Source organism: Erinaceus europaeus, chromosome 14 (assembly GCF_950295315.1).
Source record: "Erinaceus europaeus chromosome 14, mEriEur2.1, whole genome shotgun sequence".
NCBI lineage: Eukaryota > Metazoa > Chordata > Mammalia > Eulipotyphla > Erinaceidae > Erinaceus > Erinaceus europaeus.
The window spans coordinates 78,683,547-78,705,205 of NC_080175.1; the positions used below are offsets into that span (position 1 = coordinate 78,683,547).

At 44.3% G+C, this 21,659-nt stretch overlaps 1 protein-coding gene across 1 annotated transcript in view; it reads right to left on the reverse strand.

Annotated features, from left to right (window-relative positions):
• KLHL6 (kelch like family member 6) overlaps positions 1 to 21,659 on the reverse strand; it is a 70,548-nt gene that overhangs the window by 12,660 nt on the left and 36,229 nt on the right. The window contains exons 3-4 of the mRNA XM_007534042.3: positions 11,346 to 11,795; positions 3,496 to 3,733 (exon numbers count right to left, since the gene is read on the reverse strand). Of these exons, the coding sequence (XP_007534104.1) occupies positions 3,496 to 3,733; positions 11,346 to 11,795 (688 nt within the window). The remainder of the gene's footprint in view (positions 1 to 3,495; positions 3,734 to 11,345; positions 11,796 to 21,659) is intronic.

A 21,659-nucleotide genomic window follows, 5' to 3' on the forward strand; every position in this document is an offset into this window, starting at 1 on the left:
ATCTCCAAACTCAGTGGCCAGTCACCTAACTCAGGTTGGATGTGCTAAGATCGACCCAGTCTGGAAAAGAGAAATTTCCCATGAGTGGTCATCCCACTTCCGGTTATCTTGTCCATCTCCAAAACTCTCTCCTTTTACACTGTCTGAACTGGAAGACGCTTTGAAGAGGGTTAAACTGGGAACAGCTGTTGGCTATGATAACATCACCCCAGAACTCATTCTTAACCTGGGACCCGCGGCAAAGAAGTGGCTTGCTGCATTCCTGTCCCACATCTTGGAATCTGAGTCTATGCCCAAAGTTTGGCGTCGTGCGAAGATTATAGCGGTTTTGAAACCAAAGAAAGACCCAACACTGGCCGCCAGCTATAGACCAATTTCTCTCCTCTCCGTGTGTTACAAACTCCTTGAGAGGCTGCTTCTGTCACGTATTTCCATCTTACAGAGAAATTCCTATCACCCGCCCAAGCTGGTTTCCGCCCAGGAAGATCTACCTGCGAACAAGCCCTGGCCCTCTCAACTTACATTGAGAATGGATTCCAGAAGAATTTAAAGACGGGTGCTGTCTTTGTTGATCTCACAGCAGCCTATGACACGGTCTGGCACCATGGTCTCCTAGTCAAGATCTCAAGATGCCTGCCTCCATGGGTGGCCAACACTATATCGTTTCTTCTCCAACACAGAAGATTCCAGGTGCATCTGGGTGACAAGTCTAGCAGATGGAGACTTGTCTCAAGTGGCCTCCCCCAGGGCTCTGTTCTGGCTCCTACGCTATTTAATATTTACATTAATGACCTCCCAGAAACTTCTTCAAGGAAGTTCATCTACGCCGATGACATCTGCTGTGCAACTCAGGCATCCAAGTTCGACATCCTCGAGGAAACACTCACGAAAGACATGTCTCTGATATCTGATTACTGTAAAAAATGGCGACTAATCCCTAGCACTGCAAAAACGGTATCATCTGTTTTCCATCTACACCATGCCTCGGCCTCGCGTGAGCTTAATGTGCGGCTTGGCGATACGAGAATCCTGCATGAAGCCCAGCCAGTCTATCTTGGCGTTACTCTCGATCGCACCCTGTCATTTCACGAACATCTCATAAAAACTGCAGCAAAGGTGGGCGCGAGGAATCACATCATTGCAAGACTGGCCAGCTCCTCATGGGGCGCGAGTGCTTCCACACTACGATCATCATCTCTGGCATTATGCTATTCCACTGCAGAATACTGTGCCCCAGTATGGTTCCGTAGCCCCCATGTCCACTTGGTCGATTGCAAATTATATTCCTCCATGAGGATAATTTCTGGAACCATCCGTTCCACCCCGGTTCCATGGCTGCCAGTTCTTAGCAACATCGCCCCGCCAGATATTCGTCGGGATGCGGCATTATCTAAGTTCATTTCCCACGTCTACGTTCGACCGGACCTGCCAATATACGCGGATATCTTCACCCACCCTGTCCAATGCTTGATGTCTCGTCACCCAATCTGGTCCCCTATGCCTACACTGAACTTCTCTGTTCCAGACTCTTGGAAACAGAGCTGGCAGTCAGCTGAGGTAAAGAACAAACACCTCATCACAGACCCCTGCAAGCGTCAACCCGGCTTTGACCTAGCACGTTATGACTGGGCCCTCCTCAATCGCTATGGAACAGGCCATGGCCGGTGCGCTGCTATGTTCCATCGCTGGGGAGCCAGAGATGACCCGAACTGCCCCTGCGGCTCCAGACAGACTATGACCCACATAGTCAACGACTGCCACCTCTCCAGATTCAAAGGAGGTCTCGAAACTTTACATCAGGCTCAACCTGACGCTGTTGACTGGCTACGGAAGAAGGGCAAATGCTAGAAGAAGAAGAAGGGAGGACTAGTAAGAGAAAAATAGTCTATGATCAAGTGTTTTGTTTGTTTTGTCGTCTCCAGGGCTTCACTGCTCTGGATCAACTTTTTTAAGTAGATAGAGACAAAGACAGAGGGAAAGACTGTGGGACTATGTGATGAAAGCCTGGTAGAGCTTAGGGGAGCTCTCCCATCCTTGTGATGGAGGTCGGGACAGACACCTCACTTGTTAGTCTCTCCCTTCTAGGGATGAGCTAAGAGGGAAAGCTTCCATGACTCAGTTTCCCCTTGTTAGCCTCTCAAGCTTCATAGAAGGCCTGCAGCCTGTCACACTTAGTTCACTCCCCTGCCCAGATCAAATGGTAGTCTGCTTGTAAGTTCACTTAGAGTTCATTCACCATAAGTTCACCACCCTTTGATCACACACATAAGCATACTCCATCACAAGCCTTGCCAGTATCCTGATAGTGAGACTCCACACTTTATTTCCTTTTTTTGATAGCTATGATTTACATCAAGTTTTGCCCTTCTCTGCTTTATCTCACCCTACTGGTTTTACCACTATGTTTTTCTTAATACCTTTAGATAATTAACATGTCTTGCATCATGGAAACTAATCGCTCTGACCTTTCTGTATCTTATCAATTCTTGTCATTCCTACCCCTCCCCACCATAGGGGTATCTGACCTTTAGAACCCTGTAATTTCTGACATATTTGAAAAATGTCCTTTGTTCTACTTGCTATAAAAACCTGTGCTTACCCCAAATAAAGTGGAAATTCATACCTGAGTTTCCCCTGGTGCTTCTTTTCTGCATCACGCAGTCACTAGAACTGGTGACGGGAAGGTCAGTGGTTTACCTCTGTTGAGAGGCCACCCACATGAGCACTGGCAAAAACAGTATAGCACCAAAGCTTCCTCCACGATGGTGGGTGCAAGGGACAAACCTGTAGCAGGTGTGTGACAAAGCAGGTCTACTCTGGCTCCAGTCAAACAATTTTGAATTTAAAAACTGGTGTACCTAAACACCTGACCAAATGCATAATACACGGAGGGGAGAGGCTGGCTTCAGTGGAAGAGCAAGACTTCTTTCTTTTATTCATGGCTGCATCCCCAGTGCCTGGCTGAGTGTCCCATGCCTGACGCACACACCATAGCCTCTAGTGCCACTTTCCCGCTTTCTTTTTTTTCTTTCTTTCTTTCTTTTTTTTTTTTTTTTTTTTTGCCTTCAGGATTATCGCTGGGGCTTGGTGCCTGCACTAGGAATCCACTGCTCCTGGAGGCCATTTTTCCTATTTTTATTGCCCTTGTTGCTGTTATTGTTATTGCTGTTGTTGTATAAGACAGAGAAATGGAGAGAGGAGGGAAAGACAGAGGGGGGAGAGAAAGATACACTTGCAGACCTGCTTCACAGTCCCCCCCCCCCCAGTCACCGTGAGCAGTTGGGGAGCACAGGACTCAAACCAGTACTTTCACTACACACTTTGTGAGTTTAACCCCGCTGCGCTACTGCCCTGCCTCTCCTGCATGCTTTTCCACCAAGAACTGGGCGGAGCTGCCTGCTCCCACTGAGTCGAGGGTAGCATTCACTGAGCAGCGATGCTCTCCTGAGCCCTCAGTTCCCAGACTCTTGTCCAGCACCACTAGTTCCTGCTTACCTGAGATGTAGACCTCATTTTTTAACGTCACGCAGGCAAACTCGACCCACTTCTTATTGTCACTCTCCAGCTCCTGCTCCGTCATGGGGAGCTTGGCCACCTCCAGGCGGCTGCGCCTCAGGGGATCTAGGCAGGTGACCTCTGACACAAACCGCTCTTCCCTCGTGCAGCCGCCTATGATCATGAACACCTCGGACTGGAACTCGTGCATCCTGGGCTTGGTGCGCTCTGAAATGATCTGCAGAGACAGTGGGAGTGCAAGGGGACGCTGGGGCCAGTGGGACAGGACTCAACTCCCACCTCTGCCACGGGGTGACCAAGTGAAGCTGAGTCTCCTGGAGCCTCAGTTTCATCTTCAGTATCACAGGAACATTAGTGCTAACCACCTTGTAGGTTTTGTTGTTGTAGCAATTATCTAAGATCACCTTGAGGTTGCTTGGCTTGGAGCCTGGTACATAATACAGTCCAGGAGGTCTGCTGTTGCTTTTGCTGCTCCTTAGAAAGTCCAACTCTGTTGGCCATGCAGTGCATTTCCTGCCTCTCCTCTCCAGATTTTTTTTTTTTGGTATTTTATTTTTTTATATTTATTTTCCCTTTTTTCTTGCCCTTGTTTTTTATTGTTGTTGTTATTGATGTTGTCATTGTTAAGACAGGACAGAGAGAAACTGAGAGGAGGAGGGGAAGACAGAGGGGGAGAGAAAGACACCTGCAGACCTGCTTCACTACCTATGAAGTGACTCCCCTGCAGGTGGGGAGGCAGAGGCTCTAACCCGGATCCTTAGGCCTGTCCTTGCGTTTCCCACAACACGCGCTTAACCCACTGTGCTACCACCTGACTCTCTTGTATTTTCTTTATTGGGTAGAGACAGCTAGAAATCGAGAGGGGAGGTGGAGACAGAGAGGAAGAGACACCTGCAGACCTGCTTCACCACTTGCAAAGCGTCCCCCCACCCCCCCGCAGGTGGGGACTGGGGGCTCGAACCCAGGTCTTAGTGCATTGTAACACGTGCGCTAACCAGGTAGGTACACTACCACCAGTCTCCACTCTCCTCTCCAGCTTGTCCTTGAATGTTGAATCCTGGATTTTCATCCTCCTCCTTCCACTTCCCCCTGAATTTCAGCTTCCTAGTGATGTCTTGGGCTGTGCTCCCAGCCAGCCATCTCTAGAAGGGAGCATACTGGAACATTAAAAACCCAGCAACGAACCCAAAGGGAGCAGAGGATAGCCAGGAAATGTGGGGAGCTCAGAGGAAGGACAAGGTTAAAGGGGAGAGAGAAAGATAGGACAAGAAGGGTTAGAGGAGGGCAGAGGAAAGTTCAGGGAGGGTAGGGGTGTTAATGCAGTAACCTCTAGGCTTACACCACTGTCACTGGGCAGGACACCGAAGTGTTCAAGCAGTGAGTGGACAGGAAATCAAGTGGCAATAGGAATCTAATTCAGAGATCACAGTGGTTGATGGTTTTAGCTACCTGTCTATAAAATGGGAATGAGAAAGCTCCCTGAGCAAGATATAGAGCAAGAATGCATTAAAACCTAGGACACAGTATAAAGTGTAAAGAGAAAGTTTAGCCTTGGAGAAAGAAAGTTTCTGATTATGGTCCATGACATACCTTAAAGGAACTGCATGAGAATAGCCTTCATCTGTGTGACATGCCTCAGTTCCAGACACTGTGCTAAGCACCTATCATCTGTCTTCTTATCGAATTCTCAAACCAGTCCTACCAGTCGGTACATATTATTCCCATGCAGCAGGTCAGGACTGAGCTGAGAGCAAGCTAGTGTTAGTAGCTTGCCTTAAGTCACTCTGTTAATAAGTTGTGCATCAAGATTTATGCCCACCCACTTCACTCCTGTGAGAATGTCATACACTAGAAAAGACAGCAGCAGCAAATGCTGGAGAGGGTGTGGGAACAGAGGAACCATTCTGCACTGCTGGTGGGAATGTAAATTGGTCTGAACTCTGTGGAGAACAGTCTGGAGAATTCTCAGAAAGCTAGAAATGGACCCACTCTATGATCCTGCAATTCTGCTCCTGGGGATATATCCTAAGGAACACAACACAACCATCCAAAAAGATCTGTGTACACATATGTTCTTAGCAGCACAATTTGTAATAGGCAAATCCTGGAAGCAACCCAGGTGTCCAACAACAGATGAGTGGCTGAGCAAGTTGTGGTATATATACACAATGGAGTACTACTCAGCTATTAAAAATGGTGACTTCACTGTTTTCAGCCGATCTTGGATGGAGATTGAAGAAATCATGTTGAGTGAAATAAGTCAGAAACAGAAGGATGAATATGGGATGATCTCACTCTCAGGCAAAAGTTGGAAAACAAGATCAGAAAAGAAAACACTAAGCAGAACCTGGACTGGAGCTGGTGTATTGCACCAAAGGAAAAGACTCTGGGGTGGGGGGGGAGAAGCACAGGTCCTGGAAAAGGATGGCAGAGGACCTAGTGGGGATGTATTGTTATGCGAAAAACTAAGAAATGTTATGTATGTACAAGCTATTGTATTTACTGTCAATTGTAAAACATTAATCCCCCAATAAAGAAATTTTAAAAAAGAAAACAACTAACCTAGCAACAGGTAGAGCATCTTAATTGTCAAAATAATCTTAAGTAAATTCAATAATCACATTTTTACAAATCAAAATGTAAATAAAAAAGAAACAAACAAGCAAATAACAACAACAAAAAGATTTATACCCAGATGCATTTGAGTACAAGTCTGGATTCCTAACACTGGATACTTTTCCAGATATGAAAGGTTAAATTCAAAAGTTATTAACCCCACCTCACTGCAAAAACAAAAGGCAGAGCAGTCATTTCCTAGCAGAGATTAGGCATAAAACATCATAGTGGTATTTAATATCAGAGGGCAGTCTCTGACACCTCCATTCCAGGGCCTAAGGGGAGGGGAAGTAGAAACATTTGCCAGCATGTTGGAAATGTAGTTGACTAAGGCTCTGTGCTTCAAAGGCTGAAGAGAGAGTAATTACAGACACAGCCTTCTCTGTACGTTGGTAAGAACTCTGAGACTCAGTGATATGACAGCTACCAACACGTCCCTCCGACACATTCACATACACACACGTACAGTATGAGACAGCTCCCACATGGCTGCCTGGACTTCATCTATCAGTCAGCTCATCACCCTTCATCAGCTTAGTGCCCCAACTTCTTTGAAAGACCATAAGTTCTTGGTGCCAAATCTTGTGTGTGTGTGTGTGTGTGTGTGTGTGTGTTCAGGATTTCTCTATAAATAAATAGAAGTGTAGAATGTTACAATAGGGGCCAGGTGGTGGCGCACCTGATTACCTTGCACACATTACAATGCCCAAGAACCCAGGTTCAAGCCCCTGTTCCCCACATGAGGGGAGGAGGGAGGTTCACAAGTGATGAAGCAGTGTTGTAGGTGTCTTTCTGTCTCTTTCCCTCTCTCTATTCCCCCTCAAATTTACCCTGTCTCTATCCAATAATAAATAAATGTGTTTTTAAAAAATAGAATGAGGGAGTCAGGCGGTAGCGCAGCGGGTTAAGCGCAGGTGGCACATAGGGCAAGGACCGGTGTAAGGATCCCGGTTCGAGCCCCCGGCTCCCCACCTGCAGGGGAGTCGCTTCACAGGCGGTGAAGCAGGTCTGCAGGTGTCTGTCTTTCTCTCATCCTCTCTATCTTCCCCTCCTCTCTCCATTTCTCTCTGTCCTATCCAACAACAACGACATCAATAACAACAACAATAATAACTACAACAATACAACAACAAGGACAAAAAAAGGGAATAACTAAATATTGAAAAAAAAAGAAAAAAAATAGAATGATACAATATACAACATGCTGTTATATAGTGCTTAGAGGGAAGTTTGCAGCACTAATACCCTTAGTGCTCATTAATTATTATAGTTCTTGCTATTCCTAATGTTGGCAGAGAAAGACTGGGAAGGAGGCCTCTGCCTGGCAGGTGTGAATCCCTGGACTCCACACCCTGGCACTAGATGAAGCCAATGAAGACAAAAACATACCAGAACTGTGTGGATGGCAGAGTGGTACCCTCTCCCAACTCACTCTCTAATAAAAAATTAACAAGTTTTTGAAAAGTGTTTCAAATCAATGGCTTCAACTTTAAATAAATACTGTAAAATACTATAGAAAAAGAGACAATTAAGCCCAACATAAGCAGAAGAAAATTATCAAAATCAGAATAGAAACAATGGACACAGGAAATATACATCAATCAAAAAAATCAAATGAAACCACAAGCCAACCCTTTGAGAAAATCAGTAGTGTTAAGCCTCTAAACAGACTAATTGGAAAAAAAAAGACTAGCTATAGATTACTAATTCTTAGAATGAAAGATACAGCATCAATATATACTCAACATATTTTCAAAAGTTGCCCAGAGAACATTGTACAACTTTATCCCAATAAATCCAGCAACTTCTACAAAATGGAAACTTCTTCCCCATAAACTCATTCTAAAAGAAACAGATAACCTGAATGGCCCTTGATCTATAATCTTTAATATAAATACAATTTGTAGTTACAAATCTTCTTACAAAGGTCTGATAGCTACACTGTTAAATTCTACCCAATAAAGGTCCAGGTGGTGTGGCACATCTGGTTAAGTGCACACACTATAGCTCACAAGGACCCCGGGTTCAAGCCCCTGGTCCCCCCCCTGCAGAGGGAAAGATTCACGAGTGGCGAAGCTGGGCTGCAGGTGTCTCTCTGTCTCTCTCCCTCTCTATCTCCCCCCTCAATTTCTCTGTCTCTATTCAATAACAAATAAACAATTAAAAAAAAATTCTACCAAATATGTAAAGATATGTTTCAAGATAAACAAGTGACAAGTAGATCTAGGAATACCCTAGAACATGATATAAAGAAAAAGGAAGTTCCTGTAATGTCAAAGATCATTCCTAAGCTACGATTTCTACTAACGAAGAAGTCTTATAACCAATTCCAGAACTGCTGTATGGTAATGTGAAACTACCACATAGATTATAGTAGTTTATATATATATGTAATAGTTTATATACCTGCATGCGTGCTGTGTGTGTGCATGAGTACAGACTTAACATGTGCCTCTATCACCTCTTGCTGATGTTTTGGGTCTTCTCTATCTATCTATTCTTGCCTTTATAAAAATTTTTGAATAAGGAATATTGGTGATTTGGTGGTGGTGAGGAGTAACAGATTTTGAAGAAGTAAAAATTGCATTTCTGAAACACTTATTGCTTTGTAAACCAAGGTTACCTCAGAAACAAATACAAACTATTATTACACAAAAAAATTAAAAATAAGTCTTTTGAATAAAACTGTTTCTGAAAATTGTTAAGAAAAACCGGAGGAGGGGTTGGACAGTAGCACAGAGGGTTAAGCACACATGGCTCGAAGCACAAGGACCAGCGGAAGGATCCCGATTTGAGCCCCTGGCTCCCCACCTACAGGGGGTCGCTTCACAAGCAGTGAAGCAGGTCTGCAGGTGTCTATCTTTCTCTCCCCCTCTCCTCTCCTCTCTCAATTTCTCTCTGTCCTATCCAACAACAATAGCAATAACAATAATGATAATGACAACAACAAGGGCAACAACAACAACAAAAAAAAATGGCCTTCAGGAGCAGTGGATTCCTCCAAGCCCCAGCGATAACCCTGGAGGCAAAAAAAGAAGAAGAAAAGAAAAACCTGGCATCAGTTCTATAGATTCCACATATGAGTGAAACCATATGTTACTTGTCTTTCCCTTAAAAAGAGAGAGAGTTATGTATGTACAAACTATTGTATTTACTGTCGAATGTAAAACATTAATTCCCCAATAAAGAAATAAAAGAGAGAGAGAGAGAGAGAGAAGAAAGGAAAAGGAAGGAAAGAAGAAAGGAAAAGCAGAAACCTTGTGAGAACTATAGTGTTTATCTCTGAGAGGTGAGAGGATGGGGAGACAGAGCTTTAGTGGTGGGTGTGGTGTGGAAGTATACACTGTAATCTTACAGTCATGTAACCACTATTAACCACAGGGGGGGAATGGAAAGAGGAAAAGGAGGCAGAAGAACAAGAATAATGAGGAAGAGTGGGAAGAGGAGAAGAAAGGAGAGGAGAGGAGAGGGAAGGAGAAAAGAAAGAAATGAGGAAGAAAGAGGAGGAGGAGAGGGGGAAGGGGAAGAAGAGAGAGAAGGAGGAGGGAGTGGAGGAGGAGGAGAAAGAAGCAGTAGCTGCGGCTGATAGATCCACATGAAAAGAGTATCCAACCATCCTGGCATTTACTCACTCTACAAACATTAGTCAATCCTTCACTATATACCAAGGACTCTCCTAAAGTCTGGAGGTGACAAGTCTGATAGGACATATCTCCTACCATGAAAAGCTCTGTGTCTAAAGGTAGCTAGAGTGAGGATTTCAGAGCTACCATGGACACTCGGTGCTATGGCAGAACAGTGATGCTCAATCACCAGATGCTATGAGGAGAGAGATGGCTGGAGAAAGTGGCTTTCTGGAAGTAAGAGTCTTGGGTTGTTAGAAAAGTCAGGATAGATTTTTGCATACAAAAACATAGGAAAGTGCATCATGATTTCTCCAGCAGTCTAATAGATGAAGAAGAGGGGAAAGGCATTTGAACAGCACCTACGCTTCCTGGGGGCTGTGGCAGCAAAGAGAAGAGGGGAGGTTACTAAGGAAGGCTGCAGGGGTGGGCCACGGAAGATCTGGCTTCTAGAACTTAGGAGGTACCAGCTTCATACTGCAGGTGGGGGAGGTGGTAAATACCAAGCCCAGGAGAGAAGCCCAGATCACCCAGCTGGTGAGCTAGTGTGGAGACCAGACGAGTGGCAGAAGGTGAGCTTTCAGGCACTTTCAGGAACTCAAGAAGGAGTTATGAGAGGGAGTCGGGTGGTAGTGCAGCAGGTTAAGCGCAGGTGGCACGAAGCGCAACGGCCGGCATAAGGATCCCGGTTCGAGCCCCCGGCTCCCCACCTGCAGGGGAGTCTCTTCACAGGCGGTGAAGCAGGTCTGCAGGTGCCTATCTTTCTCTCCCCCTCTCTGTCTTCCCTTCCTCTCTCCATTTCTCTCTGTCCTATCCAACAACGACAACAACAATAACTACAACAATAAAACAACAAGGCAACAAAAGGGAATAAATAAATAAATATTTTTTAAAAGAAGGAGTTATAAGAGTCTGGTTCCAGCTAACATCAGAAAGGACCCAAGAGCTTCGCTGTTTCCCGGACGGAGAAAGCAGCACCACAGAGAAGTAGCTTCTAGACGGGATACGTTCCACTTTGCGCCACCTGCGCCTAACCCGCTGCTTGACCGCCCGATTTTGAGTGATTTTTCTGTCCCAACCTGTTCCTTGAGTTGATGTCGAAGAAGCAGTAGCATTTTTTTTTAATTTTAGAATTTATCTCATAGGGTAGGATTCTAGACAGAGTGTTGGCATTAATTTACTTTAGCTATTTTTCTTTCTTTTTTATTCATGATTTAATATTGATTTACAAAATGATAAGATAATAGTGGTAATATTTCCACAGGGTTCCCACCACCAGAGTCGTGTGTCCCCATCCCCTCCACTGGAAACTTCAGTTGTTCTGCCACGGTCACAGATATTGGTTGACTTTATATCTGTAACTATCTATGTCCATATCTATGTCTATATCTATATATCTATATCATTTATATTTTTGACGCAGTAGCATTTCCATTCTGCAGCTCACCAGTCCCGAGCATCTACACTGCCTGGCTCAGAGCATAAACCAGGCAGCATCTTCTCAATACCCAAGAACCCTGAGATACTGCAGGCCAGCCTCAAGCATATCCCCCAAAGGATGCCAGGTAACACCCCCACTTTTCGGCTCACCTCGTTGCCAGACAGATGGTACATCCTGGCTTCCTGGAGCAGCGGGAAGACCTCGGGGCACTGCCTGATGAGAGGGTCGGCCTCCACCGTGTCCACGAAGTACCAGGGATCAAGCAATGGCAAACGCACATTCTCCAGCACCTGTGGCAGCAGGCACAGGCGCTCGGCCTGCTTGTGGCGGACCCAGCTCATCACCGTCTCGAAAACCTGTGCCTCCTCTGTCACGTACAGGTCGTCACTCTTCAAGATGTGCTGCAGCGTGTCCACCGGCAGGTCCAGGAAGTCCTCGGCATTCAGGATCTGCACAAAGTTCTGAATAATGTAGCTTTGCACCTGCTTCTTCAGGCTGTCCAGGGAGTGTGTGTCTGCCAGCCTCAGGATCCCCACGCAGTTTTCAGGGTTCAGGGCCTCCGTGAGGAAGCTGGCACAGGCGTCCACCATCCGCAGGAACTAAAAGAGAGCAGAAAGGCAGTAATTCCGAAGTGACTGGTCCACAAGGAAGTTTATCAGTGAGTTCTAGCAGGTGCCAAAAAATTATAAGTAACCTAAATGACTAACAGTAGAGAAGCGGCTGAATACATGACAGTGGGTTGAGATTTTTGACAGCTTTGTAGTCATTAAACAAGCATACCAGTGGGCCAGGTGGTTGAGCATACATATTACAGTGCTCAAGGACCCCAGTTCAAGCCCCCAGTCCCCACCTGCAGTAGGGGAACTTTGCAAGCCATGAAGCAGTGTTGCGGGTGTCTCCCTCTCTCCCTCTCTGTCTTTCCCTTCCCTCTTAATTTCTCTCTGTCTCTATCCAAATAAATGAAAATTACAACAAAAAGAAACAAATATTTTAAAAATAAGTAAGCAAGAATATTATATAAGAATAGTTAGTGAGGGTCAGGGACATAGCATGATGGTTATGCAAAACATCTTCATGCCTGAGGCTCTCAGGTCCCAGGTTCAATCCCTGGCACCACTGTAAACCAAAGCCAAGTAGTCCTCTGGAGAAGAAAAAAAAATTAAGCAACATGGAAAATGTTCATAATGTACTGAGTTTAAAAATCTGCTCACAGAATCTGATCAAGCCTCTAGATTCAATCAGCAACTTATAGGAACTTGTAGAGGAAGAGGAACAAAAGTGACACCATGGGAATACATTCAACAAAACCCAGACTGTGGTGAAGTCTGCAAAACGACCTGTTCAGTTCCTTCAAAAAACACATCACAAGGGAGAAAGAGAGAGCAAGGGGGAGGGAGTACTTAAAGAAGAAAAGAAACATAAGAGAGAGCTCCCTGCTGCAAAGTATGTATTTTGTTTTGAATTCTTGACTACATCAAAATACTTGTTAAAGTCAGAGAAAATTTTATAGTGACATGACACAGTTAGGTATTAGCATTAATGAAAGTTCTTGTGGTCATGCTTAAAGGAAAAAAAAAAAAAGAAGATGGCAGAACCAGGCAGAGGCTCAGAGTTGGCACGTGCCATTTGTTCTCAGACTTAGCTGGTCAGAGTAAGGCACGTGGCAACATATAGTTGTCAAGATAACAACAATCTTTATACAAAAACAGGTCTCTTAGGGATGAGGGATGAACAGGGAATTACTGTGTACATTATATAAGAGAGAGAGATACCAGAGAACTGTTCAGCTCTGGCTTATGGTGGTGCTGGCGATTGAATGTGGGACCTAAGAGTCTTGGGCATGAAAGTCCTTTGCAGAATTATGCTGTCTTCCAGGCCTCCATTCCAGAACACTGTAAGAATGAACTGACTCTAGGAACATTCCTGATTTTTGTTTTATTAATACCAAATGCAAAATATCTTTGCAGGCCCGACCATCCTTTCCAATGGTCAGTGCAGAAAGCACTGACGGAGGGCCAAGGCAGAGCGGGGAGAAGTCTGAGCTCTGCTTCACCTCGCCTGCCTGCTGGTCCTGGCCACCCAGAAGGCTGCTTCTCGCTTGAGTGGCTGTGAAAACAGTTGAAACTGAGACTTCTCACACCTGTTTAGTTGTTTGCAAACTTTCAGTTCACTGAGCAAAAATATACAATCGAGACCAATTCCTCAGAACCTGTCACCAGAGCCCTGTGTGGTTCTACCCACAGAGAGACGTCGGTGAAGGATGGATGGGAACTCATTTGGGGGGCAGGGGAGGCTCCAGCACAAAGCAACAGGTACACCAGGCTTGTGTGAGAGGAAGCTGATGTGAAAGCTAAATATATTTTCTAAGTATGTGAACTATCTCTGGGGGGCCACTTAAGAATCTAACAGGGCTGAGGAGACAGCATAGTGGTTCTGCAAAAAAAAAAAAAAAAAAAAACTCTCCTGCCTGAGGCTCTGAGGTCCCAGGTTCAATCCCCAGCACCACCATAAGCCAGAGCTGAGCAGGGCTTTGGTCTCTCTTTATATGTTCTTCTCTCTGTATCTATCTCTTTCATTGAAATAAAATAAAATATTCAATTGAAAAAACCTGCTAGAGAGGAGCACTGGGGTCTGGAGTTAGGATAGACTGGGAGGACACTTTTTCCTGTTTGTCTTTTTGTGTGTCCTTGCCAAATTGTATGCCACATGGAGTATTCAAAATAAACCATGCACAAATAGAGGTACTATCAGAAGAGAACACACAAAATGCTCATAGTAACTTCAATTGCAAGTGAATATTTTTATTTTATTTTATTTATTACCCATAAGAGGAAAAGTTTCACATGAGACAGAAGGAGGTGAGACAGAATGAGGTAGGGAGGAAAGAGGAAAGAGAGAGAGAGAGAGAGAGAGAGGGAATTCAGAGCACTATGCAGTGCTGGGGATTGAACCCGAAGTCTGATGCTCTCCCAGTTCAGCCATTCTCCCAATCAGTCAGCAGTAGTTTTATTGATAAATTGTTTAGATTTGTTTTTCAAAATTTTCTATCTAGATCTATATAGCTCAAATTACCTGCACCATATTAAAATCACAATACTATCTTGAATAAAATAAAATGTAACAAAATGAAATTAAGAAGGGATAGATAGCATAATGGTTATGCAAGGAGACTCCCATGTCTGAGGCTCCGAAGTCCCAGGTTCAATCCCCTGTACCACCATAAACCAGAGCTGCTCAGTGCTCTGTGAAAGAAAGAAAGAAAGAAAGAAAGAAAGAAAGAAAGAAAGAAAGAAAGGGAAGATCAAGAGTCCTCAGCATGTACTTGTGGCTTTATACTAGCCAATTCATTTAAGCCTCCTGTAGAGTAGATACAAACATTCCTGTTGTAGAGATGAGAAAAACATAATCGGGGCCTGGGGCAATCTCTTCAGAGATCTCAGCTAATATGAGGTTGCACTAAAATGTGAAAAGGTGTCATCTGACTCCCAAACTGGGTATTATTACACTTTTTTAGTCTACCTCAAGTTAAATATCATGTGCCCAGGGGTCAAGAGGTGGCACATGACATATTTCACCACAAGCAAGGACCTGGGGTTAACCCCCTGGCCCCCACCTGCAAGGGGGAAGCTTCAAAAGGGGTGGATCAGGGCTGCCGGTGTCTCTTTCTCTCTATGTCTATGTCTCCCCTTCCCTCTTGATTTCTCTCTGTCCTACCAGATAAAGGAAATATAATTAGAAAAAAGCTATCTAAAAAATATATCATGTAGGGGGTCCGGTGGTAGTGCAGTGGGCTAAGCGCACATGGCGCAAAGCACAAGGACCAGCATAAGGATCCCGGTTCGAGCCCCTAGCTTTGCACCTGCAGGGGAGTCACTTCACAGGTGATGAAGCAAGTCTGCAGGTGTCTGTCTTTCTCTCCCCCTCTCTCTCCCCCCTCCTCTCTTGATTTCTCTCTGTCCTATCCAACAACAACAACAGCAATGACAACAACAATAATAATAATAACAACAAGGGCAACAAAATGGGAGAAATGGCCTCCAGGAGCAGTGGATTCATAATGCAGATGCCAAGCCCCAGCAATAAACCTGGAGGCGAAAAAAGAAAAAGAAAACTGTATCATGTGCTCAGAACAAGGGCTTGGCAGGTGGCAAGCATGACTGGCACACTGGAGGGCTCAGCTGGTCTAATCTGTACAGATAAAGGGCAGCTTGTTAACAGGATGCCAGCTCCTACCCCTGCAGGGTGGCTATTGGCATGTACACAAGGAAGCCATGAAGGAGAATCAGATCAAGTACTGAAGCTCATGTTTTCTGAGCACCATGATCCAAATGAATTTTTCTCTACTCAAGAAATCATTTGTTCACCCATTCATCCATCAATCCATTTCTCCAATACACCTTGCCTACTGCTGGCTTCAGCTGCTGCTGGTGGGGGCAGGTGCATAAGTGAGCAGAGACACAGTGTCTGTGCTCACTCATTAGTGCCAACAGTCACCCAACAATCTCCGAAAAAGGATCCAATTGGAAGTGTGACAGATGCTATGTTTAGTGATTTCACTGCATTTCTTCTCATATGGTGCTAGGATATGAACTCAGGGCCTCGTTTGTGTGCAATTCTACAGCCTCCTCGGCCCAGGTTCTTCACTGTTTTTATTTGGGAATGGAGAAACACTTCAGTTTTGCTTCACTACCCATGGAACTCCCCTAGTGCCATTCATGGTGCTCTCGTGACTCAAGCTCAGGGCTCGAAGCATGGTAAGACACATGGGCTACAAAGTTATCTATCTCCCAGCCCCTCACTGCCTTAAGAAACCAAAGAAAGCCTCACAAGCCTTACACACCTGGCTCTAAACTGTCATCAGGACTCTCCCAGATGGAACCCCTCCACAGCTGGACCTGCTTACTAGCCTTCTCTACACATCCCTAAACTTGCCTGAGGCATACTGTCTTTCTCTGCTCATGTCATACCTTTGGCCTGAACCATCTTCTTCCTTCATCACTATCTGCTAACCTACTACTCTCCTCACCCACGCAAGTTTGGCTCTGATATCTGTTTCGAAGATAAGATACAGGACAGGGGCCAGGTGGTGGGTCACCTGGCTAAGTGCACACATTACAGTGCCCAAGGACCTGGGTTCAAATTCCTGGTGTCCACCTGCAGGGGAGGAGCTTCACAAGTGTTGAGGCAGGGCTGCAGGTGTCTCTGTCTCTTTCCCTCTCTACCTCTACCTCCCCTCTCAATTTCTCTATGTCTCTATCCAATGATAAAGTAAAAATTGAGAGAGATTGAGAGAGGTGGGGAGAGATACAGGACAGTTCGATATGCTCCAGATAAAGAACTAATAACAGGAATACATAAATAACTCAGTAAACTTAGCACCAAACAGACAAAACAAAGCAAAACAAAAAACCCTTCTGAGTCCCCTTTTAAGTTTAAACAAGAAATAGGAAGAGAAAGAGGGTGGGGTGGTCCAGGAGGTGGTACAGTGGATAAAGCATTGAACTCTCAAGCATGAGGTCCTGAGTTCAATCCCCCTGGCAGCACATGTACCAGAGTGATGTCTGGTTCTTTCTCTCTCTCTCCTCCCATCTTCCTCATTAATAAATAAAATGTTTTGGGGGTCCGGCGGTAGCTCAGCGTGTTAAGCTCACATGGCGCAAATCTCGAGGACCAGGTAAGGATCCCGGTTCGAGCCCCCAGCTCCTCACCTGCAGAGGGGTCGCTTCACAGGCGGTGAAGCAGGTCTGCAGGTGTCTATCTTTCTCTCCCCCTCTGTCTTCCCCTCCTCTCTCCATTTCTCTCTGTCCTATCCAACAATGAAGACAGAGAACAATAACTACAACAACAAACAAAAAAGGCAACAAAAAGGGAAAAAATAAATATTTTAACTTAATTAATTAATTGATTGATTTTTCAAAAGAGAGAGAGAAAGAGGGTGGGAACAAATTGACAAGTAGAGAGAATCTGTATTTTCTCCTACCAGCAAAATAGCAAAGGTACAATACATGAAAAAAAAAAAAGCCCAAATAGAAAAGGATTTGAACTTATGTTCACATAGAACTCCTCCGATAGGTAGTTTTGTTTCCTTTATGTAAATCCCCAGGAAAGAAATTGCTGGGTCATAGGTTAGGTCCAGTTTTAGTGTTCTGAGAAATATTCAGATTGTTTCCCACAAGGGTTGAACCAATTTACACTCCCATCAGCCATGTCCCTTTCCCCCCACATCCTCTCCAACATATACTATTGTTCTTTCTAACATATGACATTCTCACAGATATAAAGTGGCATCTCATTGTCTTTATTTGCATTTATTTCTCTGATGATCAGTGACTTTAAGCACTTTCTCATGTGACTGTCGGCCCTCTGAACTTCTGTCCATGTCCTCACCCTATTTTCTAACGGTGTTAGGGTTTCTTGTTTGGTTTGGTTTGGTATGGTGCTAAGTTTACTGAGTTCTTTATGTATTTTTTGTTATTAGTCCTTTATCTGGAGCATAATTTATGAAGATCTTCTCCCGTTCTTTAGGGTGTCTTTCTGTTTGAGTGTTGGTAGCTGTTGTTGTGCAGAAGCTTTTCAGTTTGATGTAGTCCCATTGACTTTATTTTTATTCATGTTTTCTTTGTTGTTGAACTTGAGTCTTAGAAGACATTTTTGAAGCATAGATTATGAAGTGCTCTACGATATTTTCTTCTATGTGTCTATTTTCTGGTTTAACGTCCCTGTCTTTGATCCACTTTGAGTTGACTTTTGTGCACTGTTGTATGTGTTCGTCCAATTTCATTTGCCTGCATGTGTCAATTAAGTTTTCCCAATACCAGTTCTCGAAGATACTCTTCTATCTCCATTTACTGTTTCATGAGTGTCTAAAAAATGTGATATATTCATGGTGGAATACTGCTCAGCTGTTAAAAATGAAGTTATCTCATTTGTGTCATCTTGGATGGGACTTGAGGATATAAGATTAAGTAAGATAAGCCAAAAAGAGAAGGACAAATAGCAAATGGCCTCACTTATAAGCAGCACTTAATAAATAAAGTCAGGGAGAGGGAACACAAAGTGAAACTTGGTCTAGACATGGTGTATTGCACCAAAGAAAAGTCCTCTGGGGAAGGAGAGGGAGTTGAGGGCTGAAGAGAACCTGGGGTCCTGGTACATGCTGATGTAAGAAGAGCTAGGTTGTGGGTGAGAGTGTTCTGCAGAGAACTTTCATGTGGAGATGAGAAATTGTAGGCATGTGTCAATGTAAACCATTAACTTCCCATCCTCATAAAAATGAAGAAAGGAAGGATTTGAATCACAAATGAGACTCTACAGCAAAGCAAGTGACAAAAAGTTAGCAGCATCCAGGCAGTGGGGACAGAAAGATACCCTTCCTGAAGGAAAAAAAGGACTTCAGTGTGACCACTATCCACAACAGGGAAGAGATCTCAATGGTCTGGAATTTTTATTCTCTGAGTAAGGGGGCAGGCTGTATCTTAGTCCCAGTACCCTGATCTTATCACACGTTTGTGCTTATCACTTTACAACATGAGGGAAAAGAAAAGCAGGAAACTAAAAGGTATAAACCAGGTGGGAATCAAAACAGCAATTCTCCTGACAACTTGTTGAGAACAGCCTTGTAAAAAGCCATATTGGAATTTAGTTCCCATTGTGTTGGGAAATTGCCCAGCACCATTGGAACAAGCTCCGAGAGCAGATTCTGGGAGAAGCATTCCCTAAAGGCCCTCAGACTGCCAGATTCTGTTCCCTGCTATCCTGCTGAGCATTAGCAACTTCAAAAGTCTGGTCACTGCCCAGGTCATCTCGAACTAAATGCTACTTCTCCTGCCAGGCACTTGTGACCACAAACCCCTGGCCACTGCCCCAGGTAGCTCAAACTTGTTGTTATATTTGATGCTTCATGAGAACCTGGGCTAAGGATCTTTGTTTGAGCTACCTGGAGCAGTGGCCAGGGGTTTGTGAAATCCTATCAGATATCAGAGAGGGAAAAGAATACAGTTACTGCAGTCAAAAATATAAATAATGAAGGGGGCCAACAGACGTCCACCCTGCAGGTGGGGACTGGGGGTTTGAACCTAGGTCCTTGTGCACTGTGATGTGCACAGAACCAGGTGTGCCACTACCCATCTCCCAAAAGCATTCTGTAGCTTGATTTTTTTTTTTTAAAAGAGGGAGGAGGAAACCAATACTATGGCAATCTCCTGTTATACACTCTGAACCTGGATCTAATGAGTGGGTTCCAGAAGGTCTGTGAACCCTTACAAATAATTGTATGCAAACTTGTTTTCATATGAGGTGCTTTTTGGGAGAAAATTTTTCATGAGACACAGTGGATTGTTCTCTGGTATGAATCCACCTGAGGATTAAGTTAAAGCCAGCGGATGGAGCCAGAGGAAAACAGAGCCAGGGTCTTAAGCAGACTTTGCTTTTAGCCTTCTCTGCCACCCCTGGATATTTTCAATTCTGGCTCTTTACTTAGGTAAGAAGAAAGGGAGGGGGTGGGATAGAAGAGAAAAGAAGGGAACGAAGTAAAAATATCCTACCTATTCACAAAGTTCTTTCTCAGCTGTTACTTTCTCCTCCCTGGCTTCTCAAAGAGCCCAACACTGATCAATCTTACCCTCTTCTGCCTCCTATTGGACAGCTCATGTTCCCCTGTTGTGGAACACTGGTTACATCTCTGCCTTGTTCCATGGGCAAATATCTCAAGGGCAAAGTGTAGGACAGGCTTGTGTTATCCAGTATAATACACTGCACAAATTCTGGCAAAAATAGGAGGGGTGGGGGAAAGATATGGAGAGAAAGGAATTATTTTTCAAGAACTTAATATGTACCAAGATCGGTGCTCAATACTTTCTCTTCTAGAATTTCATTCTAGATGAATCATTAAATTAAAGATGGATTACTCTTGATGGATCATTAGACTAAATTAATTCACTGTTTTGAAAAATATATTTTACTTATCAAGCAATAATAAGGAAGGCATTAACAGTATCTTTTGTTCAGAGGAAGAAGTAGAGAATACAAAGAATTCCTTGCCCTGGGAGTCAGACAGTAGCACAGCGGGTTAAGCGCAGGTGGTGCAAAGCACAAGGACCAGTGTTAGGATCCTGGTTCAAGCCCCCAGCTCCCCACCTGCAGGGAAGTCGCTTCACAGGCGGTGAAGCAGGTCTGCAGGTGTCTATCTTTCTCTCCCCCTCTCTGTCTTCCCCTCCTCTCTCCATTTCTCTCTGTCCTATCCAACAACGTCAACATCAATAACAACAACAATAATAAGAACAACAACAATAAAAACAAGGCAACAAAAAGGAAATAAATAAATATTTTTTTAAATCTCCAAAAAAAATTCCTTGCCCAATATAACCAGCTCATATGTGGACGAGATAACCCTTAAGATAATGTCTGCCTAGCTCTCCACACTGGGCACCGCACTGCCTCTGTAAGTGCAAATTACGGAATCAACAAAGGAGAATCTGAGAGACTTTATGAGAACAAGGATGGATGGGGGCCTCCTGGTTGTGCCCCCCCCATCACACGCTTTAGTAAACACTTTTGAATTTGAGGGGTGTAGGGCAGCATCATGTGACCCCAACCAATGACTGAGAAACTGTTGATATGTACGGTGCTCATGGGGACAAGAAACTGTTCTTTTAAATATTGGTTTCATCGTCAAAATCACTTAAGACTCTGGGGTAAATCATCAGTCTTAATCTGTCCTGCTGACACATGAGTGTTAATGAAAGCTGAGAAAGGACAGATAATGGCAACAAACAGCCAACTTCCTGTTTGGGGGGGGCATGTGAGCAAAAGGTTACAGCCAGGCACCTGACTCTCGACATGGAGACTAAAAATACAATCAAAGAAACCACTTGAGATATGGCTTCAGTTCCCACGAGAAGTATCTGTTTCAAAGAATATGTGTCCCCAGCTCCCTATCTCTGCTGCCTGTCTGCTGCTGGCCTTTGTCCTCTCCAGAACAGGATCCTAAAAGACTTCACCAGTGGCATTCCATGTCTCCTTAGAGGCCCTTTCAAATCCATTCCAGAGCAACTGAGTCCTAGTTTAGTCCAAATTTGCAATTCCACAGGCCATAGTGCCCAAGTGGATTTGTAATTCTTGCTGAATTTATAAAGAAATTCAAGCCCCAATAAATCAGTGAGTGTGAAATGTGTCTAAGTACTTGATAAGATGAACAATATGCAGTCTTCTTTGAAACTATTGATCATGGGAAAACTCCTGTTAGCCTTTTCCTTTTCAGACAATGTAGCCGTGTGACACATCTTGACGTCTCAGTTACCAAGAGATGGTATTATATTGGAGAGGAAAAATTCAGGACACCGGGGGTGGCGGGATCCTGGGGAGTACATCCTGTTTTTGCTAGGTTTGCACATATGGAACTGGGATGCATGCTAGCGTGACTGTTCTCACTGACTTCGCACATGTGAAGTGGAGATTCATTTGGT